This window comes from Phocoena sinus, chromosome X (genome assembly GCF_008692025.1).
Source record: "Phocoena sinus isolate mPhoSin1 chromosome X, mPhoSin1.pri, whole genome shotgun sequence".
Classification (NCBI taxonomy): Eukaryota; Metazoa; Chordata; class Mammalia; order Artiodactyla; family Phocoenidae; genus Phocoena; species Phocoena sinus.
The window spans coordinates 32637599-32663231 of record NC_045784.1 but is presented as its reverse complement, the minus strand read 5'-3'; the positions used below and the strand labels follow the sequence as shown (position 1 = coordinate 32663231).

Sequence of the window (25633 nt, the reverse complement as noted above, 5' to 3'; positions counted from 1 at the left end):
GGCCATTCTGAGTGGTTTGAGGTGATATCTCACTGTGGTTTTGATTTACATTTCTCTAATAATTAATGATATTGGGCATCTCTCTATGTGTCGTTGGCCATCTGTATGCCTTCTTTGGGAAAATGTCTATTTAGATCTTCTGCCTATTTTTTTATTGCATTGTTTGTTTTATTTTTCACACTGAAGTCCACAATTTATCTGGAGTTAATTTTTGGTTATGGTGTAAAGTAGAGGTTAAGATTTCTTTTGCTTAAAGGAACGAAACTGAGTTATTCGTAGTGAGGTGGATGGACCTAGAGTCTTTCATACAGAGTGAAGTCAGAAAGAGAAAGACAAATACCATATGCTAACACATATATATGGAATTTAAGAAAAAAAACATGTCATGAAGAAGCTAGGGGTAAGACAGGAATAAAGACACAGACCTACTAGAGAATGGACTTCAGGATATGGGGAGGGGGAAGGGTAAGCTGTGACAAAGTGCGAGAGTGGCATGGACATATATACACTACCAAACGTAAAATAGATAGCTAGTGGGAAGCAGCCACATAGCACATGGAGATCAGCTCGGTGCTTTGTGACCACCTGGAGGGGTGGGATAGGGAGGGTGGGAGGGAGGGAGACGCAAGAGGGAAGAGATATGGGAACATATGTATATGTGTGACTGATTCACTTTGTTATAAAGCAGAAACTGAGACACCATTGTAAAGCAATTATACTCCAATAAAGATGTAAAAAAAAAAAAAAAAGAAGGAAATACATCAACATGATCATTTAAAATCAAATACTAACACAGGAGTGGGTTATGTGCAGCAAGTCTCCAGAGGCTTTATATTTTTATTACCTGGGTTGTAAGGACTCTAAGATGAAAAATAAAAATAATTTTCTCAAGCAATATCCAACATTTTTCTCTATTCATTAAAACAGTAACAACACATTTTTCTGCCAATGGTGCTGCTTAATTAATGTCTGATTCAGAAGTCTAGTAGACATTTTGGGATCAGTAGTTGTGTCTCAAAACAAGACTACAAGTCCCTTGTGCCTGTGCTACTGAAAACAGACAGTGGCAATAGGCATCTTTTCAGAAATAACTTGAAAGTTATCTTTAGCCAAAATGTTCCTAGTGGCATATATGTGGGAAATTTTATGGAGAAGTGTTGTTTACTGGATAAATTTTCAGAATTGTACTTACCTTAACTTTTAATAAAATGATCATTTTAACATTATTTTACATTAATGGCCCATTTCACATCTTTTTTTTTTCAATTCAAGATAAATTTTATCTTCTATTTAATTTTCTTCATTTTAGACTTTAACATTTTGACAACATCTTATCCCTTAATCAAAGGTTTCAAAATCTCTATCGCAAATCACCTAAAGTCTTTGAATAGGTTATTACAGAAAATAATATGTGACTATACAAATCACTTTACAGTCATTATTTATCTCTTCCACAATTCCTTAATATGGAAGAGAAATAATTTTCTATTTTCACTGGTGATAACAATATTTTTGGCTATACTTCACATTTAAAATTTCTTTATTGACCAAAAGGAAGTTAAAACAATACAGAACAGTTGAAATATGTTGACTTTTACAAAATAATGTTGCTATTCTTTATCTGTGATCATTGGGTGAAACCTTTTCTCCCAAAGTCATTTAATGACTTTTGTGACATCAAACATTCTTGACTACTGCCTTTGTAGAACTCACCTGTATTGCTAATGTTGCTTTGTATTTCCTGCTGTACATTTTGGGTTTAAAACCCACAACTATTAGAGTTCCTTCAGTGTCAAAAGGAAGAAGTTCTCCAACCTGAGGTTTTACAAAAAACTCAGGATCACTGCCAGGCAGGAAGTATGCCGTGAATGGCTCGGGATTTCTGGAACAAAAATATAATATCAACCTTTAAAACTGTATCATTACCCTGTTCTCTTTATGAGAACTTGATGGGTAGGGTTTGGTTTATATCCTGTTGCATAGGACTACAGTTAAACATTAATGCTGTTATGCAGCTGTGAGTCTGATACTTGTTACTTTATGGAATGCTTACAGAATAATAGTGAGGAGGCATTTTTTAAATTACCGAAAAATGTCATTCTTTGCAGGGTGACAAAAATGGAATCTTAAAGATATTTTCAATCACATTTTATTTTTATAGTGTACAAAGAATACAATGCTGTCCCTATAATAACTGAATAACTGAATAACAAATGAAAATTCAATTATTTTTAAATAAATTAATATCTAAAATGCCTGACCACAGCAGCTATCATAAAGCCTTTGTTTTTACTATTATTCCAATGTGACATTTGCTCACTCTCCTTCAGTTTTCCACTTGCTAAGTAAGACATAAGTACTTTACAGGTTCATTAAAGATTCTTGGGCCTGAAGATGAGCTGCTATGATCTGAAGTGAACTGAGTGACATTTAAGATTCAAGTGACCATCTTGAAGTCAAGGTAGATTACATTTGAGATGAAGACTGTGAAAGAATTTGAGGAACTTCTTGGTAGAAGAAAGCAGGAGAGAGGCACAGTACATGGGAGGTTGTGAGGAATTTAAAATCCAAACTGACAGGGGAGATACAGGCAGAAGGTAAAGAACAGTTTCCTAGAAAAGATCCAACAGTGAAACATAGAAGAGCAGATGGGAGATTCAGGTTGGGATTCACTGATCCTTTCAGTAAATGTGTATTGAGTATCATAGTAGGTGGTCTGAGAAAGTGGACTATGGATACAGATGGCTTAGACTAGAATCTTAGCTCTACCTGGGAGCATGACTTCAGGCAACTTGCTTAGTCTTTTTGAACCTCAGTTTTCATTCTGTTAAATTAATAATACCCATAAAGATTATTATCTTTCTTGGCACATGGAAAGTACCTGACAAGGACTAATTAATATTAATATAGTCATTATGATTGTTATCGTTTTAAAACATTTTATTACCAGTGCTAGGCAATGATGCATGATCCGATAAATAAGAGACGTATAAAACAGAATATCCAGAGGGGTGATGGCAGGAAGATGGCAGAATAGGAAGCCCCAGATCAGTTCCATGGAGACACTGATTTAAAAATATGCAGGCCAATTTCCATTGTGAGAAATTCTGAAACCAGTTAAGAGGCTTCTGCCCTCCAGGTGAGTGCAAAATCAGCTGCTCTGAAGCTATTAGGAAAATCTGTGGATGCTGTCACCACAAGCTCTCCCTCCTGAGCACAGTACCACAGGATTAGGAGGGAATTCTCAGGTCTCACTTCTCCCAGGTGAAGAAAAGAGAAGAGTGGACCAGACGTCCAACATCTGGATATTGGAGGTGTGGGGCTGCTGGGGGGAACTGGCTTCCGTCTTGCCTATCTTGAAGTATTGATGAGACCTGACACACTCCAGAAGCACGGTAGTTTCTGAGAACAAAAAAGAGCTGGGCAGGGTACTGGTTCTACAGAGGTCTCATGGTATGGCAGACAGAAACTGATATAGCTCAGAAGGCTCTCCATAAGTGCAGAAAAAGAAGAGAGGAACATGCATCCAAATTTCTGGCTTTTCAGTGGGCTGCTTAAGGTTCTGATTTCTGTCTTGCTTGTCTTATGGAACTGAGAGAACATGACAAACTCTAGATGCCTAGAGGCTGCTGAAAAAAGATCTGGGCAGTGTGCTATTTCAGAGTACTCACACTACAGAAGACAGACACCAGAGGGAGCAAGAGATTACAAACTCCTGAGAAAACAGAAGCTGGCAAGCCCCTCTAATTAGTAATCTTCACACACAAGATCAGAAAGACATATTCACAGAAAAGATCTGAGAGGCCCCCAGAGTCTCTAGTTGCACTGCTTGGTGAAGATCTTTCCCTGTATAAAGCCAGTCTGTAAAGAATGGGAGAGGTAGCTATTTTTTTCAAATGTGTAGATACCAACACAAAGTTAAAAAGAAAATGAAGAAACAGAAAAAAATTACCCTGTTAAAGAAACAAAATAAGTCTCCAGAAACACACCATAAAGAAATGGAGGTATAGGAATTACTTGACAAATTATTCAAAATAACTGTCATGAAGATGTTCAACAATATCAGGAAAACAATGCATGAACAAAGTGAGAATTTCAACAAAGAGATAGAAAATATAAAAAAAGACCAAACACATTTTGGAGCTGAGGAATGTAGCTGAAAATTTCACTGAAATGAAAAATTCACTAGAGGTTCAACAGATTTGATCAAACAAAAGTAATCAGAGAATTTGAAGAAAAGTCATGTGAAATTATCCAGTCAGAGGAGCAAAAAGAAAAATAAATAAAATAGAGTGAAGAAAATCTAAGGGACTTACACAACAATATCAAGAGGACCAATATACACATTATGAGTCTCAAAAGGAAAAGAGAAAAATAGAGGCAGAAAGCTTATTTAAAGAAATAATGGCCAAAAACTTCCCAAATCTGGGGAAGGAAATGGACATCAGATTCATTAAGTTCAAAAGGCTCTAAATAGGATGAAACCAAATAACTCCACAATGAGACGCATAATCAAAATGTCAACAAAGCCAAAAAGAGAATTTGGAAATAGCAAGAGAAAAATAACTTATCACATACAAGGGAATCATTGTAAGACTCTCAGCAGATTTCTCAGCAGAAACCTTGTAAGCCTGAAATGAGAGGGATGATATATTTAAAGTGATAAAAAACAAACTGCTAAACAGAAACACTATAACCAGAAAAACCATCCTTCAAAAATGAAGTAGATACTTTCCCTGACAAAGAAAAGCTGAGGGAGCTAATCACCATTAGACCTGCCTTACAAGGCATGCTAAAGGGAGTCCTTCAAGTTGAAATGAAAAGATGCCAAACAGCCACACAAAAGCATTCGAAAGTATAAAGCCCACTGGTAAAGGTAAATATATAGAAAAATACACAAAACTCAATAGCGTAACAGTGGTACATAAATCACTTTTAATTGTGGCATAAAAGTTAAAAAACAAAAGTATAAAAATAACTATAATTATAAAATATATTAATGGATACACAATATAAAATATGTAATTTGTACATCACTAACAAAGTGTACAGATTTTGTATGCAACTGAAGTCAAGTTATCAGCTTGAAATGGATTGTTAAACTTATGAGGTGTTTTATGTAAGCCCTATGGTAGCCACAAAGAAAACACCTATAGAAGATACCCAAAAGAAAATGAGAAAGGAATCAAAGCATGTTACTAGAAAAAAAATCAATACAACAAAAAGGAAGACAGCAAGAGAAGAAAAGATGGACAAAAGGGCTATAAGCCATACAGAAAACAACAAAATGACAATACTAAGTCCTTCCCTATCAATAATTACTTTAAATATAAATCAAACTCCCCACTCAAAAGAGACAGTAGCTGATAGGATAAAAAACAAGATCCAAGTATATGCTGTCTATAAGAGACTAACTTTGGGTTTAAAAATACACATAAGCTGAAAGTTTTAAAGGAAAGAAAGATGGCAAATGGTAAACAAAAGAGCATGGATGGCCTTATTTATATTAGGCAAAGTAGACTTAATAAAAAACTGTCAGAAAAGACAAAGAAGGACCTTATATCAGATCAGCTTGACAGAACGATATAACGATTATACATATTATAGCTATACATATGCCCCACAACAGAGTATCTAAATATATGTACCAAAGGTTAACAGAAATGAAAGGAGAAATAGAAAGCAATAGAATAATAATAGGAGATTTCAAAATCCCATTTCCAATGATGGATAGAAAACTGAGAAAGAAGATCAATAAGAAAAAAGAAGACAGGAACAATGCTATAGACAAATGGTTCTAACAAATATACGCAGAGTATTCCACTCAACAGCAACAGCATTTACATTCCTCTCAGGGGCACATGGAACATTCTCAAGGACAGACTGCATGTTAGGTCACAAATCAAGTCTAAACAAATTTAAGAAGACTGAAATCCTACCAGTTGTCTTTTCCCACCACAGTGGAATGAAACTAGATATCAATAGCAGAAGGAAAATTGGAAATACACAAATATGTGGAAATTTAAAAATCAAATTTTAATTTTAAAAAAAACAATGAAATCTTGAACTTCCAATGAACCAAAGAAAAAGTCAAAAAGATGTTAGAAAATATCTTGAGACAAACGAAAATGAAAACACAACATTGCTTGTGGAGTGCAGCAAAAGTAGTACTAAGAGGGAAGTTTATAGTGATAAATGCCTACATTTAAAAAAAAAAAAAAAAGGAAGAAAGAACTCAAATAAATAACCTAACTCTATACCTCAAGAAACTAGAAAAAGAAGAAAAACTCAACCCAAAGTTAGCAGAAAGAAGGAAATAATAAAGAGTAGAGCAGAAATAAATCAAAGACACAATAGAAAAAAAATCAACTAAGAGTGAAACTAAGAGTTTGTTTTTTGAAAAATAACAAAATCAACAAAATTACCTAGACTAATTAAGAAAAAAAGAGAAGACAAATATATAAAATAATAAATGAAAAAGGACACATTACAATTGATGCCCCAGAAATAAAAATGATCATAAGAGACTGCTGTGAACAATTATATATCAAAAAATTGTATAACCTAGAAGAAATGAATAAATTCCCCCCAAAATGTAATCTACCAAGACAGAATCATGAATAAACAGAAAATCTGAACAGATCCATAAATATTAAGCACATTGAATCAATAATCAAAATCCTCCCAACAAAGAAAAGCCCAGGAACAGATGGTGAATTCTACCAAATATTTAAAGAAGAATTAACATTAACCCATCTTAAACTCTTCCAAAATATTGAAAAGGAGGGAATACTTCCAAGTATAATTTATCCTGATGCCAAAGCCAGAAAAAGACACCACAAAAAAAGAAAACTACCAGCCAATATCCTTGATGAATATAGATGCAAAAAATCCTCAACAAATGCTATCAAATTGAATTCAATGGCACATTAATAGGATCATACACCATGTCCAAATAGGATTTAACCATAGGATGCAAGGAAGGTTCCACATAAGAAAATCAATTAATATGATAAACCACTTTAACAGAATGAAGGATAAAAAACACATGATCATCTCAAGACATGTAGAAAAAAATCTGACAAAATTCAACACCCTTTTATGACAAAAAAAAAAAACCTCAACAATCTAGGAATAGAAGAAAATTAGTTCAACATAATAGAGGCCACATATGCAAAGTCCACAGCTAATATCATCCTCAATGTTGAAAAAAAAAAGCTTTTCCTCTGAGATCATTATCTCTGTTAGCAGATGACATGATTTTATTTGTAGAATGATTCCAGGAAAAACTGTTATAACTAATAAATGAATTCAGTAAAGTTGCAGGATACAAAATCAACATACAAAAATCAGTTGCATTACTATATACTAACAATGAACTATTTGAAAAAAGAAATGAAAAAAAATCCTATTTAAAATAGCATGAAAAAGAATACAGTTGACCCCTGAACAACACAAGTTTGAACTGCATAGGTCCACTTATACATGGATTTTTAAAAATACATATACTACAGTACTACATGATCTGTAATTGGTTCAAATCTGTTGGTGTGGAGTCACATATACGGAAGGCTGACTGTTGACTGCTGGAAGGTCAGCACCCCTAACTCCCATATTGTTCAAGGGTCAACTGTACTTAGACATAGATTTAACCAAGAATGTTAAGATCTGTACATTGAAAACTAACAGACAAGTATGAAAGAAATTAGAGAAGACATAAATAAACGGAAAGATATCTCCATATTCATGGACAGGAAGAATCAATATTGTTAAAACGTCCATACTATCCAAAGCAGTCTACAGATTCAATGCAATCCCCACCAAAATCACAATGGCATTTTTTGAAGAAATAATAAAAGAAAATTGTAAAATGCATATGCAATCTTAAAGGATTCTGAATGGCCAAAACAATCTTGAGAAATAAAAACAAAGCTAGAGGCCTCATACTTAGTAACTTCAAAATTTATTACAGATCTGCAGTAATCAATATGGAATGATACAGGAATAAAGACAGACATATAGACCAATGGAACAGAACAGAGAGCCTGGGGATAAATGCACACATATACAGTCAACTAATCTTCGACAAAGTTGCTGAAAATACACAATGGGGAAAGGATAGTCTCTAATAAATGGTGCTAGGAAAGTGGTATAACCATATACAAAAAAATAAAATTGGACCCCTCTCATATACCACTAACAAAAATCAACTCAAAATGGATTAAAGATATAAACATAAGACCTAAACCCTGTATAAATCAAAAGTAAAAATTTCAGAAGAAAACAAGGGAAAACATCCTTCACCTTAGTCTTAGAAATGACTTTTTGGATATAACATCAAAAGCACTGGCAACAAAAGCAAAAATAAAGAAGTAGGACTATATCACACTAAAATTTTTCTGCACAGCAAAGGAAAAAAAATCACCCAATGAAAAGGCAACCTCTGGACTGGGAGAAAATATTTGCATACCATATATCTGATAGGGGGTAATATCTAAAATACATAAGGAACTCATACAACTCAATAGCAAGAAAACCCACAAATAACCCTATTGGAAAATGGGCACAGGACCTCAATAGATATTTTTCTAAAGAAGACAGACAAATGGCCAACAAGTATATGAAAAGGTGCTCAACATCACTGATCATCAGGGAAATGCAAATTGCAACCACAGTGGGCCATCACCTCACACCTGTTCAAAGAGTCAAAAAATAAGTGCTGGCATGAATGTGGAAAAAAGAAAACTACTGAACACTGTTGGTGGGATTTAAAATCGGTACAGCCATTGTGGAAAACTGTATGAAGTTTCCTCAAAAAGCTAAAGTGGAATTACCATATGATCCAACAATCCTACTTCTGGATTGTATATCTAAAGGAAATGAAATCAGTATCTCAAAGATATATCTGCATTCCCATGTTATTGTAGCATTAGTCACAAAAGCTAAGATATGGAAATAATCTAAGTGTCTGTCTACAGTTGAATGGATAAAGAAATCTGGTATATACACAGAATGGAATATTATTTAGCCATAAAAAAGAAGGAAGTCTTGGGACATTAGGGACAACATGGATGAACCTGGAGGGCATTATGCTAAGTGAAATAAGCCAGATGAGAAAAACAAATCAGCTGCTACTTTAACCCTGTCCTGTCTGGGGAGGGAACAGACACCCTCAGGCCATCTCCATGCAGAAGAGAGGCCAAATTCAAAGCTGAACCCCAGGAGCCGTGTGAACGAGAAAGGGAAATTTCTACCAGCAGCCTCAGGAGCAGCGGATTAAATCTCCACAATCAACTTCATGTACCCTGCATCTGTGGAATACCTGAATAGACAATGAATCATTGTCTATTCCAAAATTGAGGTGGTGGACTTTGGGAGCAACTGTAGACTTGGTCTTTGCTTTCTGCATCTAATTTATGTCTAGTCTTATGCTTATCTTAGTTTAGTACTTACAGTTTACTATCATTGGTAGATTTGTTTATTGATTCAGTTGTTCTCTTCCTTTTTTTATATATATATAATATATAGGGTTTTTTTTCTCCTTTTTCTCTTTTTGTGAGTGTGTATGCGTAGGCTTCCGTGTGTCATTTTGTTTGCATTGCTTTGCTTTTACCATTTGTCCAATGGTTCTGTCTGTCGTTTATTTATTTTATTTTATTTTTTTAGTATACTTTTTAGCACTTGTTATCATTGATGGATTTGTTTTTTGGTTTGGTTGATCTCTTCTTTCTTTCTTTTCCTTTTTTTTAATTACTTTGTAATTTTTTTATTTTTAATAATTAAAAAAGATATTTTAATAACTTTATCTTTTTCTTTATTTCTTTCTGTCTCTTTTTCTCCCTTTTCTTCTGAGCCATGTGGCTGCCAGAGTGTTAGTGCTCCGGCCGGGTGTCAGGCCTGTGCCTCTGAGGTGGGAGACCCGAGTTCAGGACATTGGTCCACCAGAGACGTCCTAGCTCCATGTGATATCAAACGGTGAACGCTCTCCCAGAGATCTCCATCTCAACGCTAAGACCCAGTTTCCCTCAACGACCAGCAAGCTACAGTGCTGGACACCCTATGCCAAACAACTAGCAAGACAGGAACACAAGTCCATCCATTAACAGAGAGGCTGCCTAAAATCATAATATGGTCACAGACACCCCAAAACACACCACCAGATGCGGTCCTGCCCACCAGAAAGACAAGATCCAGCCTCATCCACCAGAATACAGGCACCAGTCCCCTCCACCAGGAAGCCTACACAACCCACTGAACCACCCTTACCCACTGGGAGCAGACACCAAAAACAATGGGGACTATGAACAAGCAGGTGGTGAAAAGGAGACCCCAAACACAGTAAGTTAATCAAAATGAGAAGACAGAGAAACATACAGCAGATAAAGGAGCAAGGCAAAAACCCACCAGACCTAACAAATGAAGAGGAAATAGGCAATCTACCTGAAAAAGAATTCAGAGTAATGATAGTAAAGATGATCCAAAATCTTGGAAATAGAATAGAGAAAATACAAGAAATGTTTAACAAGGACCCAGAAGAACTAAACAGCAAACAAACAATGATGAACAACACAATAAATGAAACTAAAAACTCTCTACAAGGAATTAATAGCAGAATAACTGAGGCAGAAGAATGGATAAGTGACCTGGAAGATAAAAGAGTGGTAATAACTACTGGAGAGCAGAATAAAGAAAAAATAATGAAAATAATTGAGGATAGTCTCAGAGACCTCTGGGACAACATTAAATGCACCAACATTCAAATTATAGGGGTCCCAGAAGAAGAAGAGAAAAAGAAAGGGACTGAGAAAATATTTGAAGAGATTATAGTTGAAAACTTCCCTAATATGGGAAAGGAAATAGTTAAGTCCAGGAAGCACAGAGAGTCCCATACAGGATAAATCCAAGGAGAAACATGCCAAGACACATATTAATCAAACTATCAAAAATTAAACACAAAGAAAAAATATTAAAAGCAGTAAGGCATAAACAACAAAAAACATACAAGGGAATCCTCATAAGGTTAACAGCTGATCTTTCAGCAGTAATTCTGCAAACCAGAAGGGAGTGGCAAACATATTTAAAGTGATGAAAGGGAAAAACCTACAACCAAGGTTACTCTACCCAGCGTGGATCTCATTCAGATTCGATGGAAAAATTAAAACTTTTACAGACAAGCAAAAGCTAAGAGAATTCAGCATCACCAAACCAGCTTTACGACAAATGTTAAGGAACTTCCCTAAGCAGGATACACAAGAGAAGGAAAAGACCTACAGTAACAAATGCAAAAATATTAAGAAAATGGTAATAGTAACATACATATTGATAACTACCTTAAATGTAAATGGATTAAATGCTCCAACCAAAAGACACAGACTGGCTGAGTGGATACAAAAACAAGACCTGTATATATGCTGTCTACAAGAGAACCACTTTAGACCTAGGGACACATACAGACTGAAAATGAGGGGATGGAAAAAGACATTCCTTGCAAATGGATATGAAAAGATAGCTGGGGTAGCAATTCTCATATCAGACAAAATTTACTTTAAAATAAACACTATTACAAGAGACAAATAAGGACACTACATAATGATCAAGGGATCAATCCAAGAAGAAGATATAACAATTGTAAATATTTATGCACCCAACATAGGAGTACCTCAATACATAAGGCAAATGATAACAGCCATGAAAGGGGAAATCGACAGTAACACAACCATAGTAGGGGACTTTAACACCCCACTTTCACCAATGGACAGATCATCCAAAATGAAAATAAATAAGGAAACACAAGCTTTAAATGATACATTAAACAAGATGGACTTAATTCATATTTATAGGACATTCCATGCAAAAACAACAGAATACACTTTCTTCTCAAGTGCTCATGGAACATTCTCCAGGATAGATCATATCTTGGGTCACAAATCAATCCTTAGTAAATTTAAGAAAATTGAAATCATATTAAGTATCTTTTTGGACCACAGTGCTATGAGACTAGATATTGTGGAGGCTAAACAATATATTACTAAGTTATCAAGAGATCACTGAAGAAATCAAAGAGGAAAACAAAAAATACCTAGAAGCAAATGACAATGAAAACACAATGACCCAACCCTATGGGATGCAGCAAAAGCACTTCTAAGAGGGAAGTTTATAGCAATACAATCCTACCTCAGGAAACAAGAAACATCTCAAATAAACAATTGAACCTTACACCTAAAGCAATCAGAGAAGGAAGAACAAAAAAAACCCAAAGTTAGTAGAAGGAAAGAAATCATAAAGATCATATCAGAAATAAATGAAAAAGAAATGAAGGAAACTATAGTAAAGATCAATAGAACTAAAAGCTGGTTCTTTGAGAAGATACACACAATTGATAAACCATTAGCCAGACTCATCAGGAAAAAAAGGGGGAAGACTCAAATCAATAGAATTAGAAATGAAAAGGGAGAAGTAACAACTGACACTGCAGAGATACAAAGGATCATGAGAGATTATGACAAGCAACTATATGCCAATAAAATGGACAACCTGGAAGAAATGGACACATTCTTAGAAAAGCACAACCTTCCAAGACTGAACCAGAAAGAAACAGAAAACATAACCAGACCAATCACAAGCACTGAAATTGAGACTGTGATTAAAAATTATCCAACAAACAAAAGCCCAGGAACAGATGGCTTCACAGGTGAATTCTGTCAAACATTTAGAGAAGAGCTAACACCTATCCTTTCCAAACTCTTCCAAAATATAGCAGAGGGAGGAACACACCCAAACTCATTCTACGAGGCCACCATCACCCTGATACCAAAACCAGACAAAGATGTCACAAAGAAAGAAAACTACAGGCCAGTATCACTGATGAACATAGATGTAAAAATCCTCAACAAAATACTAGCAAACAGAATCCAACAGCACATTAAAAGGATCATACACCATGATCAAGTGAGGTTTATACCAGGAATACAAGGATTCTTCAATATATGCAAATCAATCAACATGATACACCATATTAACAAATTGAAGGATAAAGCCATATGGTCATCTCGATGCAGAAAAAGTTTCTGACAAAATTCAACACCCATTTATGATAAAAACGTTCCAGAAAGTAGGCATAGAGGGAACTTACCTCAATATAATAAAGGCCATATATGACAAACCCACAGCCAACATCATTCTCAATGGTGAAAAACAGAAATCATTTCCTCTAAGATCAGGAAAAAGACAAGGTTGTCCGCTCTCATCACTATTATTCAACATAGTTTTGGAAGTTTTAGCCACAGCAATCAGAGAAGGAAAAGAAATAAAAGGAATCCAAATCAGAAAAGAAGAAGTAAAGCTGTCACTGTTTGTAGATGACATGATACTATACATAGACAATCCTAAAGATGCTACCAGAAAACTACTAGAGCTAATCAATGAATTTGGTACAGTAGCAGAATACAAAATTAATGCACAGAAATCTCTTGCTTTCCTATACACTAATGATGAAAATTCTGAAAGAGAAGTTAAGGAAACACTCCCATTTACCATTGCAGCAAAAAGAATGAAATACCTAGGAACATACCTACCTAAGGAGACAAAAGACCTGTATGCAGAAAATTATAAGACACTGATGAAAGAAATTAAAGACGGTGCAAACAGATGGAGAGATATACCATGTTGTTGGATTGGAAGAATCAACATTGTGGAAATGACTATACTACAGATTCAATGCAATCCCTATCAAACGACCAATGGCATTTTTCACAGAACTAGAACAAAAAAATTTCCCAATTTGTATGGAAACACAAAAGACTCCGAATAGCCAAAGAAATCTTGAGAAAGAAAAATGGAGCGGGAGGAATCAGGCTCCCTGTCTTCAGACTATACTACAAAGCTACAGTAATCAAGACAATATTGTAGTGGCACCAAAACAGAGATATAGATCAACGGAACAGGATAGGAAGCCCAGAGATAAACCCACGCACATATGGTCACCTTATTTTTGAAAAAGGAGGAAAGAATATACAATGGAGAAAAGACAGCCTCTTTGATAAGTGGTGCTAGGAAAAGCTGGACAGCTACATGTAAAAGAATGAAATTAGAACACTCCCTAACACCATACACAAAAATAAACTCAAAATGGAGTAAAGTCCTAAATGTAAGGCCAGACACTATCAAACTCTTAGAGGAAAACATAGGCAGAACACTCTATGACATAAATCATAGCAAGATCCTTTTTGACCCACTTCCTAGAGAAATGGAAATACAAATAAACAAACTCGACCTAACGAAACTTAAAAGCTTTTGCACAGCAAAGGAAACCATAAACAAGATGAAAAGACAACCCTCAGAATGGGAGAAATGATTTGCCAATGAAGCAACTGACAAAGGATTAATCTCCAAAATTTACAAGCAGCTCATGCAGCTCAATATCAAAAACAGAGACAACTGAATGCAAAAATGTGCAGAAGACCTCAAAAGACATTTCTCCAAAGAAGATATACAGATTGCCAGCAAACACACGAAAGGATGTTCAACATCACTAGTCATTAGAGAAACGCAAATCAAAACTATAATGAGGTATCACCTCACACCAGTCAGAATGGCCATCATCAAAACATCTACAAACAATAAATGCTGGAGAGGGTGTGGAGAAAAGGGAACCCTCTTTCACTGTTGATCGGAATGTAAATTGATACAACCACTATGGAGAACAGTATGGAGGTTCCTTAAAAAACTAAAAATAGAACTACCATACGACCCAGCAATCCCGCTACTGGGCATATACCCTGAGAAAACCATAATTCAAAAAGAGTCATGTACAGGCTTCCCTGGTGGCACAGTGGTTGAGAGTCCGCCTGCCAATGCAGGGGACACGGGTTCGTGCCCCGGTCCGGGAAGATCCCACATGCTGCGGAGCGGCTGGGCCTGTGAGCCATGGCCGCTGAGCCTGCACATCTGGAGCCTGTGCTCCGCAACGGGAGAGGATGCAACAGTGAGAGGCCCACGTACTGCAAAAAAAAAAAAAAAAAGAAAGAAAGAAAATAGGGGTGAAAGCAGGTTTACCTCAATGGTTTCTTTGGTGCAAATATCAGACTGAAGACCAATGTTACCCTTTCAGCCTTGATATTATAAGATTTTTTTATGTAATATAAAGTCACGCAGGATTCCAAATTAGCCTTCACGGCTTCAGATTCAAATTGAATTTCATATTCAAATTCACGTTTTACAGGTATATCTAAGAAAATTAAGATTAAAATGCATTTTAATTTGATTAAATATGTATAGGTTGAAAATCAATTATGTCAGCATTAATCATGCACAAGTATTTAGAGGAAGGAAGATGGTATATGTTATTTAGCTTTGTGTTCATAACACCTATTGCATTACCAGATATATAATAGTACTCAGTATGCTTTTGTTAAAAGGTAAATAAATGAATGAACATAAAAAAAAAAAAAAATACATGCACCCATATCCTTAAATCCCACTATCTTAAATCCTTAAAATTCAGACTTATAAAACAAGAAATAGCCAAGTGGAAACTAAAAATCAATATTTACTATAAAATAAAAATAATGACGTGCTCTCTACAAAAAATATATTAAAAGCCTATAGACTTGTAATTTATAAAGAATGATTTGAATTAAGTTCAAACAATATTAAAACTTCATCCCAGTCTATTAGGGCAGGATTTTCAAACACTGGTATATTTTATTTTTTATTTTTTGGCCACATTGCACGGCTTGCGGGATCTTAATTCCCGGACCAGGGATTGAACCTGTGCCCTCAGCGGTGAAAATGTGGAGTCCTAACTACTGGACCACCAGGGAATTCCCTGGTAAAGTTTAATACGAGAGAGTTCTTCATTAGTCTTGGGTTATTATAGACAATATGGTTAACTGTATTTTCTTAACCAGTAGGTTACCAGAGGAAAGTTAATTATAGCAGGGTTTTGTTAGGTACATGTGAAAAATATCTTAAATTCAAGACTGGCATGTAGAAGAGAAGCACAATCATTTATTATATTTATGCTCCATGTCCATCTAAGGAGCCCAACTTGCAAATCAAGAAGTTTGTTGCATATAGATCATGGAAGAGAGCTCCAGAGAACCATGACTTGACCTGGTCCACAGCTGAGCTAATTTCTAAAGTCTGTCTCTAGTGTGTAAAGGTAAACGTGATCCTTGGATTCACAGAACTGACAGCCACCTCTAAGCAATCCTAACAGAAACCAGACCACCTTTCAGAAGTAACTGATTATAATTTCTGCCACAGAACTCTGAAAAATAGCTTGGCTGTAACAAGCCTGAGTCACATTTAATGATTACTCAGCAAACCTTATTAATGTAAAATAACTGACTGACCCACACCCTTACAAGATCTTTTTTTTTCCACGTGTAAAAATAAATCTCTGACCTCCTGAATTGCTAGTTCTCATCCTGTTGACAAAATCGGCAACTGTTGTTCCTATCAATAACCATTTTTTGTTGTAGCAAAATCAACATGTCTACTTTAATGTGTCTATTTGTTTTGGGGACAGGATATGGAAATGTATAGGAAGCAGCATTCCATACAGAGAAGCAGTATTTAAGAATTTTAGAGTGTTTAGTGGGAGATGAAATTTCCACTGCATTCAAATGACATATTTTTCAAAGTAAATACTGTATGTAGTTGAGATTTGCATCTGTTTCTGCTTAATTATTGAAGCCTTTATGGGAATGGCTGTGTTAGAATCAAGATAGGAAACGAGAAGCTAAATTTAGTTTCAGAAGCATGGAACCCCTTGTGGGGAATCGTCTCTATGGATGTCATAATTCCAATCATAAGAAAACCCACTGGTACAAAAAACAGAGATGATTATCTGCAAGGGACAGGGGGTGAGGCAACTAGGAATTCTTTCAAACTACACATAATTTTTTCAAACTACACATATCCCCCTTACCTGTAACTCGAATATGTTGATACTAGCACCTAAGGGAGAGGGACAGAATTGGGTTGTACAAAATCGTAAACTGACATTCTGTATCGTGTCTTGAAGCTATCATAATAGAGTCTCTGCATTTTACTTGAAAAGTCATATTATCAAGTTAAAAACATGCCTTTTGCTAAGTGGAAGAGAATCTGTATAGTACTTTTATGTGGACATGGTTGATAAGAGCTAAATCAGTGAGGCCAGTGTAAATTAATTATCATCTGATTGTTGTATAAAATTAATCACTCATGACAAACATAGCTCATAACTTTAAGAGAGTAATTGCACATTTCTAAAAAAATATCTAAATAAATGAAGCTGCTCTTAATACAGTTTGTAATTTCAAAGTTACAGGTCAACAGTTCTTGGGACTACTGTAACAAATACAGGAGGAAAATTCTGTCCTTTTTTTAGCAGTCCCTTAAAAAGACACTTGATGATGGCCATTCTGACTGGTGTGAGATGATATCTCATTGTAGTTTTGATTTGCATTTCTCTAATAATTAATGATGTTGAGCATTCTTTCATGTGTTTCTTGGCAATCTGTATATCTTCTTTGGAGAAATGTCTATTTAGGTCTTCTGCCCATTTTTGGGTTGGGTTGTTTGTTATTGATCTGCATGAGCTGCTTGTAAATCTTGGAGATTAATCCTTTGTCAGTTGCTTCATTTGCAAATATTTTCTCCCATTCTGAGGGTTGTCTTTTGGTCTTGTTTATGGTTTCCTTTGCTGTGCAAAAGCTTTTAAGTTTCATTAGGTCCCATTTGTTTACTTTTGTTTTTATTTCCATTTCTCTAGGAGGTGGGTCAAAAAGGATCTTGCTGTCAAAAAATCTAGAAACAATAAATGCTGGAGAGGGTGTGGAGAAAAGGGAACACTCTTGCACTGCTGGTGGGAATGTGAATTGGTACAGCCACTATGGAGAACAATATGGAGGTTCCTTAAAAAACTAAAAATAGGGGGGGACCTTGAAGATGGCGGAAGAGTAAGACGCGGAGATCGCCTTCCTCCTCACGGATACACCAGAAATACATCCACACGTGGAACAACTCCTACAGAACTCCTACTGAAGGCTGGCAGAAGACCTCAGACCTCCCAAAAGGCAAGAAACTCCCCACCTACCTGGGTAGGGCAAAAGAAAAAACAGAGACAAAAGAATAAGGACGGCACCTGCACCAGTGGGAGGGAGCTGTGAAGGAGGAAAAGTTTCCACACACTAGGAAGCCCCTCCGCGGGCGGAGACTGCGGGAGGCGGAGGGGGGAGTTTCGGGACCGCGGAGTAGTGCACAGCGACGGGTGCGGAGGGCAAAGCGGGGAGATTCCTGCACAGACGATCGGTGCCGACCGGCACTCACCAACCCGAGAGGCTTGTCTGCTCACCCGCCGGGGCGGGCGGGGCTGCGAGCTGAGGCTCGGGTTTTGGTTTTGGACGGAGCTCAGGGAGAGGACTGGGGTTGGCGGCTTGAACATAGCCTGAAGGGGTTAGTGCACCACGACTAGCCGGGAGGGAGTTCGGGGAAAAGCCTGCACCTGCCGAAGAGGCAAGAGACTTTTTCTTCCCTCTTTGTTTCCTGGTGCGCGAGGAGAGGGGTTTAAGAGCGCTGCTTAAAGGATCTCCAGAGACGGGCGCGAGCCGCTGCTAAAAGCGCGAACCCCAAAGACAGGCGCGAGCCGCGGCTAAAAGTGCAAACCCCAGAGACGGGCGGGAGACGCTAAGGCTGCTGCTGCCGCCACCAAGGGGCCTGTGTGCGAGCACAGGTCACTCTCCACACCCCTCTTCCGCGGAGCCTGTGCAGCCCGCCACTGCCAGGTTCCCGGGATCCAGGGACAACTTCCCCGGGACAACGCACGGCGGGCCTCAGGCTGGTGCAACGTCACACCGGCCTCTGCCGCAACGTCACGCTGCCTCTGCCGCCGCAGGCCCGCCCCGCACGCAGTGCCCCTCCTTCCCCCATCCCCCAACCCCCGGCCTGAGTGAGCCGGAGGCCCCGAATCAGCGGCTCCTTTAACCCCGTCCTGTCTGAGCGAAAAAACAGACGCCCTCCAGCGACCTACACGCAGAGGCAGGGCCATATCCAAAGCTGAGCTCCTGTGAGCTGTGAGAACAAAGAAGAGAAAGGGAAATCTCTCCCAGCAGCCACAGAAGCAGCGGATTAAAGCTCCACAATCAACTTGATATACCCTGCATCTGTGGAATACCTGAATAGACAAGGAATGATCCCAAATTGAAGAGGGGGAATTTAGGAGCGAGATCTATGATTTTTTTCCCTTTTCCTCTTTTTGTGAATGTGTACGTGTATGCTTCTGTGTGAGATCTTGTCTGTATACTCTTGCTTCCACCATTTGTCCTAGGGCTCTATCCGTCCATGATTTTTTTAAAAAATTCTTAATAATTAAGTTTAATTGTAATAACTTTATTATACTTTACCTTCGTTCTTTCTTTCTTTCCTTCCTTCCTTCCCTCCTTTAGACAACGAATCACCCCAAATTGAGGAGGTGGTCTCTGGGAGCAGGATTTATGATTTTTCCCCCTTTACCTCTTTTTGTGAAGGTGTATGTGTATGCTTCTGTGTAAGATTTTCTCTGTATAGCTTTGCTTCCAACATTTGTCCTAAGGTTCTATCCGTCCCTTTTTTTTTTTTCTAAATATTTTTTAATTCAATAACTATATTATACTTTATTTTATTTTTACTGTATCATCTTTCTGTCTTTTTTCCTTCTTTCCCTCCTTCCTTCCTTCCTCCCTCCCTCCCTCCCTCCCTCCTTTCTTTCCTTCTTTGCTTCTTTCTTCCTTCCTTCCTTTCCTCATTTCCTTCTTTCTTTACTCATACTTCTACTAATTCTCTCTACTTTTTCTCCCTTTTATTCTGAGCCGTGTGGATGAAAGGTTCTTGGTGCTCCAGCCAGGAGTCAGGGCTCTGCCTCTGAGGTAGGAGAGCCAACTTCAGGACACTGGTCAACAAGAGACCTCCCAGCTCCACATAATATTAAACGGTGGAAATCTCCCAGAGACCTCCATCTTAACACCAGCACCCAGCTTCACTCAACGACCAGCAAGCCACAGTGCTGGACAACCTATGCCAAACAACTAGCAAAACAGGAACACAACCCCACCCATTAGCAGAGAGGCTGCCTAAAATCATAATAAGGCCACAGACACCCCAAAACACACCACCAGACGTGAACCTGCCCACTAGAGAGACAAGATCCAGCCTCATCCAACACAACACAGGCACTAGTCCCCTCCACCAGGAAGCCTACACAACCCACTGAAACAACCTTAGCCACTGGAGACAGACATCAAAAACAACGGGAACTACGAACGTGCAGCCTGCAAAAAGGAGACCCCAAACACAGTAAGATAAGCAAAATGAGAAGACAGAAAAACACACAGCAGATGAAGGAACAAGATAAAAACCCACCAGACCTAACAAATGAAGAGGAAATAGGCAATCTACCTGAAAAAGAATTCAGAATAATGATAGTAAGGATGATCCGAAATCTTGGAAGTAGAATGGACAAAATGCAAGAAACAGTTAACAAGGACCTACAAGAACTAAAGATGAAACAAGCAACGATGAACAATGCAATAAATGAAATTAAAACCAATCTAGATAGGATCAATAGCAGAATAACTGAGGCAGAAGAACGGATAAGTGACCTGGAAGATAAAGTAGTGGAAATAACTACTGCAGAGCAGAATAAAGAAAAAAGAATGAAAAGAACTGAGGACAGTCTCAGAGACCTCTGGGACAACATGAAATGCACCAACATTCGAATTATAGGGGTTCCAGAAGAAGAAGAAAGAAAGAAAGGGACTGAGAAAATATTTGAAGAGATTATAGTTGAAAACTTCCCTAATATGGGAAAGGAAATAGTTAATCAAGTCCAGGAAGCACAGAGAGTCCCATACAGGATAAATACAAGGAGAAACACGCCAAGACACATATTAATCAAACTGTCAAAAATTAAATACAAAGAAAGCATATTAAAAGCAGCAAGGGAAAAACAACAAATAACACACAAGGGAATCCCCATAAGGTTAACAGCTGATCTCTCAGCAGAAATCCTACAAGCCAGAAGGGAGTGGCAGGACATACTGAAAGTGATGAAGGAGAAAAGCCTGCAACCAAGACTACTCTACCCAGCAAGGATCTCATTCACATTTGATGGAGAAATTAAAACCTTTACAGACAAGCAAAAGCTGAGAGAGTTCAGCACCACCAAACCAGCTTTACAACAAATGCTAAAGGAACTTCTCTAGACACGAAACACAAGAGAAGGAAACGACCTATAGTAGCGAACCCAAAACAATATAGAAAATGGAAATAGGAACATACATATCGATAATTACCTTAAATGTAAATGGACTAAATGCTCCCACCAAAAGACACAGATTGGCTGAATGGATACAAAAACAAGACCCTTATATATGCTGTCTACAAGAGACCCACTTCAGACCTAGAGACACATACAGACTGAAAGTAAGGGGATGGAAAAAGATATTCCATGCAAATGGAAACCAAAAGAAAGCTGGAGTAGCAATTCTCATATCAGACACAATAGACTTTAAAATAAGGACTATTAAAAGGGACAAAGAAGGACACTACATAATGATCAAGGGATCGATCCAAGAAGAAGATATAACAATTGTAGATATTTATGCACCCAACATAGGAGCACCTCAATACATAAGGCAAATACTAACAACCATAAAAGGGGAGATCGACAGTAACACATTCATAGTAGGGGACTTTAACACCCCACTTTCACCCATGGACAGATCATCCAAAATGAAAATAAATAAGGAAACACAAGCTTTAAATGATACATTAAACAAGATGGACTTAATTGATATTTATAGGACACTCCATCCAAAAACAACAGAATACACATTTTTCTCAAGTGCTCATGGAACATTCTCCAGGATAGATCATATCTTGGGTCACAAATCAAGCCTTGGTAAATTTAAGAAAACTGAAATTGTATCAAGTATCTTTTCTGACCACAATGCCATGAGACTAGATATAAATTACAGGAAAAGATCTGTAAAAAATACAAACACATGGAGGCTAAACAATACACTACTTAATAATGAAGTGATCACTGAAGAAATCAAAGAGGAAATAAAATAATACCTAGAAACAAATGACAATGGAGACACAACGACCCAAAACCTATGGGATGCAGCAAAAGCAGTTCTAAGGGGGAAGTTTATAGCAATACAAGCCCACCTTAAGAAGCAGGAAACATCTCGAATAAACAACCTAACCTTGCACCTCAAGCAATTAGAGAAAGAAGAACAAAAAAACCCCAAAGCTAGCAGAAGGAAAGAAATCATAAAAATCAGATCAGAAATAAATGAAAAAGAAATGAAGGAGACGATAGCAAAGATCAATAAAACTAAAAGCTGGTTCTTTGAGAAGATAAACAAAATAGATAAACCGCTAGCCAGACTCATCAAGAAAAAAAGGGAGAAGACTCAAATCAATAGAATTAGAAATGAAAAAGGAGAAGTAACAACTGACACTGCAGAAATAAAAAAAAATCATGAGAGATTACTACAAGCAACTCTATGCCAATAAAATGGACAATCTGGAAGAAATGGACAAATTCTTAGAAATGCACAACCTGCCAAGACTGAATCAGGAAGAAATAGAAAATATGAACAGACCAATCACAAGCACTGAAATTGAAACTGTGATTAAAAACCTTCCAACAAACAAAAGCCCAGGACCAGATGGCTTCACAGGTGAATTCTATCAAACGTTTAGAGAAGAGCTAACACCTATCCTTCTCGAACTCTTCCAAAATATAGCAGAGGGAGGAACACTCCCAAATTCCTTCTACGAGGCCACCATCACCTTGATACCAAAACCAGACAAGGATGTCACAAAGAAAGAAAACTACAGGCCAATATCACTGATGAACATAGATGCAAAAATCCTCAACAAAATACTAGCAAACAGAATCCAACAGCACATTAAAAGGATCATACACCATGATCAAGTGGGGTTTATTCCAGGAATGCAAGGATTCTTCAATATATGCAAATCTATCAATGTGATAAACCATATTAACAAATTGAAGGAGAAAAACCATATGATCATCTCAATAGATGCAGAGAAAGCTTTCGACAAAATTCAACACCCATTTATGATAAAAACCCTCCAGAAAGTAGGCATAGAGGGAACTTTCCTCAACATAATAAAGGCCATATATGACAAGCCCACAGCAAACATCATCCTCAATGGTGAAAAACTGAAAGCATTTCCACTAAGATCAGGAACAAGACAAGGTTGCCCACTCTCACCACTCTTATTCAACATAGTTTTGGAAGTTTTAGCCACAGCAATCAGAGAAGAAAAGGAAATAAAAGGAATCCAAATCGGAAAAGAAGAAGTAAAGCTGTCACTGTTTGCAGATGACATGATACTATACATAGAGAATCCTAAAGATGCTACCAGAAAACTACTAGAGCTAATCAATGAATTTGGTAAAGTAGCAGGATACAAAATTAATGCACAGAAATCTCTGGCATTCCTATATACTAATGATGAAAAATCTGAAAGTGAAATCAAGAAAACACTCCCATTTACCATTGCAACAAAAAGAATAAAATATCTAGGAATAAACCTACCTAAGGATACGAAAGACCTGTATGCAGAAAATTATAAGACACTGATGAAAGAAATTAAAGATGATACAAATAGATGGAGAGATATACCATGTTCTTGGATGGGAAGAATCAACATTGTGAAAATGACTCTACTACCCAAAGCAATCTACAGATTCAATGCAATCCCTATCAAACTACCACTGGCATTTTTCACAGAACTAGAACAAAAAATTTCGCAATTTGTATGGAAACACAAAAGACCCCGAATAGCCAAAGCAATCTTGAGAACGAAAAAAGGAGCTGGAGGAATCAGGCTCCCTGACTTCAGACTATACTACAAAGCAACAGTAATCAAGACAGTATGGTACTGGCACAAAAACAGAAAGATAGATCAGTGGAACAGGATAGAAAGCCCAGAGATAAACCCACGCACATATGGACACCTTATCTTTGATAAAAGAGGCAGGAATGTACAGTGGAGAAAGGACAGCCTCTTCAATAAATGGTGCTGGGAAAACTGGACAGGTACATGTAAAAGTATGAGATTAGATCACTCCCTAACACCATACACAAAAATAAGCTCAAAATGGATTAAAGACCTAAATGTAAGGCCAGAAACTATCAAACTCTTAGAAGAAAACATAGGAAGAACACTCTATTACATAAATCACAGCAAGATCCTTTCTGACCCACCTCCTAGAGTAATGGAAATAAAAACAAAAATAAACAAATGGGACCTAATGAAACTTCAAAGCTTTTGCACAGCAAAGGAAACCATAACCAAGACCAAAAGACAACCCTCAGAATGGGAGAAAACATTTGCAAATGAAGCAACTGACAAAGGATTAATCTCCAAAATTTACAAGCAGCTCATGCAGCTCAATAACAAAAAAACAAACAACCCCATCCAAAAATGGGCAGAAGACCTAAATAGACATTTCTCCAAAGAAGATATACAGAATGCCAACAAACACATGAAAGAATGCTCAACATCATTAATCATTAGAGAAATGCAAATCAAAACTACAATGAGATATCATCTCACACCAGTCAGAATGGCCATCATCAAAAAATCTAGAAACAATAAATGCTGGAGAGGGTGTGGAGAAAAGGGGACACTCTTGCACTGCTGGTGGAATGTGAAATGGTTCAGCCACTATGGAGAACAGTATGGAGGTTCCTTAAAGAACTACAAATAGAATTACCATATGACCCAGCAATCCCACTACTGGGCATATACCCTGAGAAAACCAAAATTCAAAAAGAGTCATGTACCAAAATGTTCATTGCAGCTCTATTTACAATAGCCCGGAGATGGAAACAACCTAAGCGCCCATCATCGGACGAATGGATAAAGAAGATGTGGCACATATACACAATGGAATATTACTCAGCCTTAAAAAGAAATGAAATTGAGCTATTTGTAATGAGATGGATAGACCTAGAGTCTGTCATACAGAGTGAAGTAAGTCAGAAAGAAAAGGACAAATACCGTATGCTAACACATATATATGGAATTTAAGGGAAAAAAATGTCATGAAGAACCTAGGGGTAAGACAGGAATAAAGACGCAGACCTACTGGAGAACGGACTTGAGGATATGGGGAGGGGGAAGGGTGAGTTTTGATAGGGCGAGAAGAGTCATGGACATATACACACTAACAAACGTAGTAAGGTAGATAGCTGGGGGGAAGCAGCCGCAAGGCACAGGGATATTGGCTCGGTGCTTTGTGACAGCCTGGAAGGGTGGGATGGGGAGAGTGGGAGGGAGGGAGACGCAAGAGGGAAGACATATGGGAACATATGTATATGTATAGCTGATTCACTTTGTTATAAAGCAGAAACTAACACACCATTGTAAAGCAATTATACCCCAATAAAGATGTTTAAAAAAAAAAAAAAAAACTAAAAATAGAACTACCATACGACCCAGCAATCCCACTACTGGGCATATACCCTGAGAAAACCATAATTCAAAAAGAGTCATGTACTAAAAGGTTCATTGCAGCTCTATTTACAATAGCCAGGAGATGGAAGCAACCTAAGTGTCC

General features: G+C 37.3%; 1 protein-coding gene across 1 annotated transcript in view; it reads right to left on the bottom strand.

Moving 5' to 3' along the window:
• Positions 1-803: 803 nt before the first annotated feature.
• The window catches only part of CFAP47 (cilia and flagella associated protein 47), a 533433-nt gene continuing 508603 nt past the window's right edge, over positions 804-25633 (bottom strand). Inside the window, 3 exon segments of the mRNA XM_032618881.1 lie at positions 804-860; positions 1714-1882; positions 15055-15226. Coding sequence (XP_032474772.1) covers positions 804-860; positions 1714-1882; positions 15055-15226 — 398 coding nt within the window.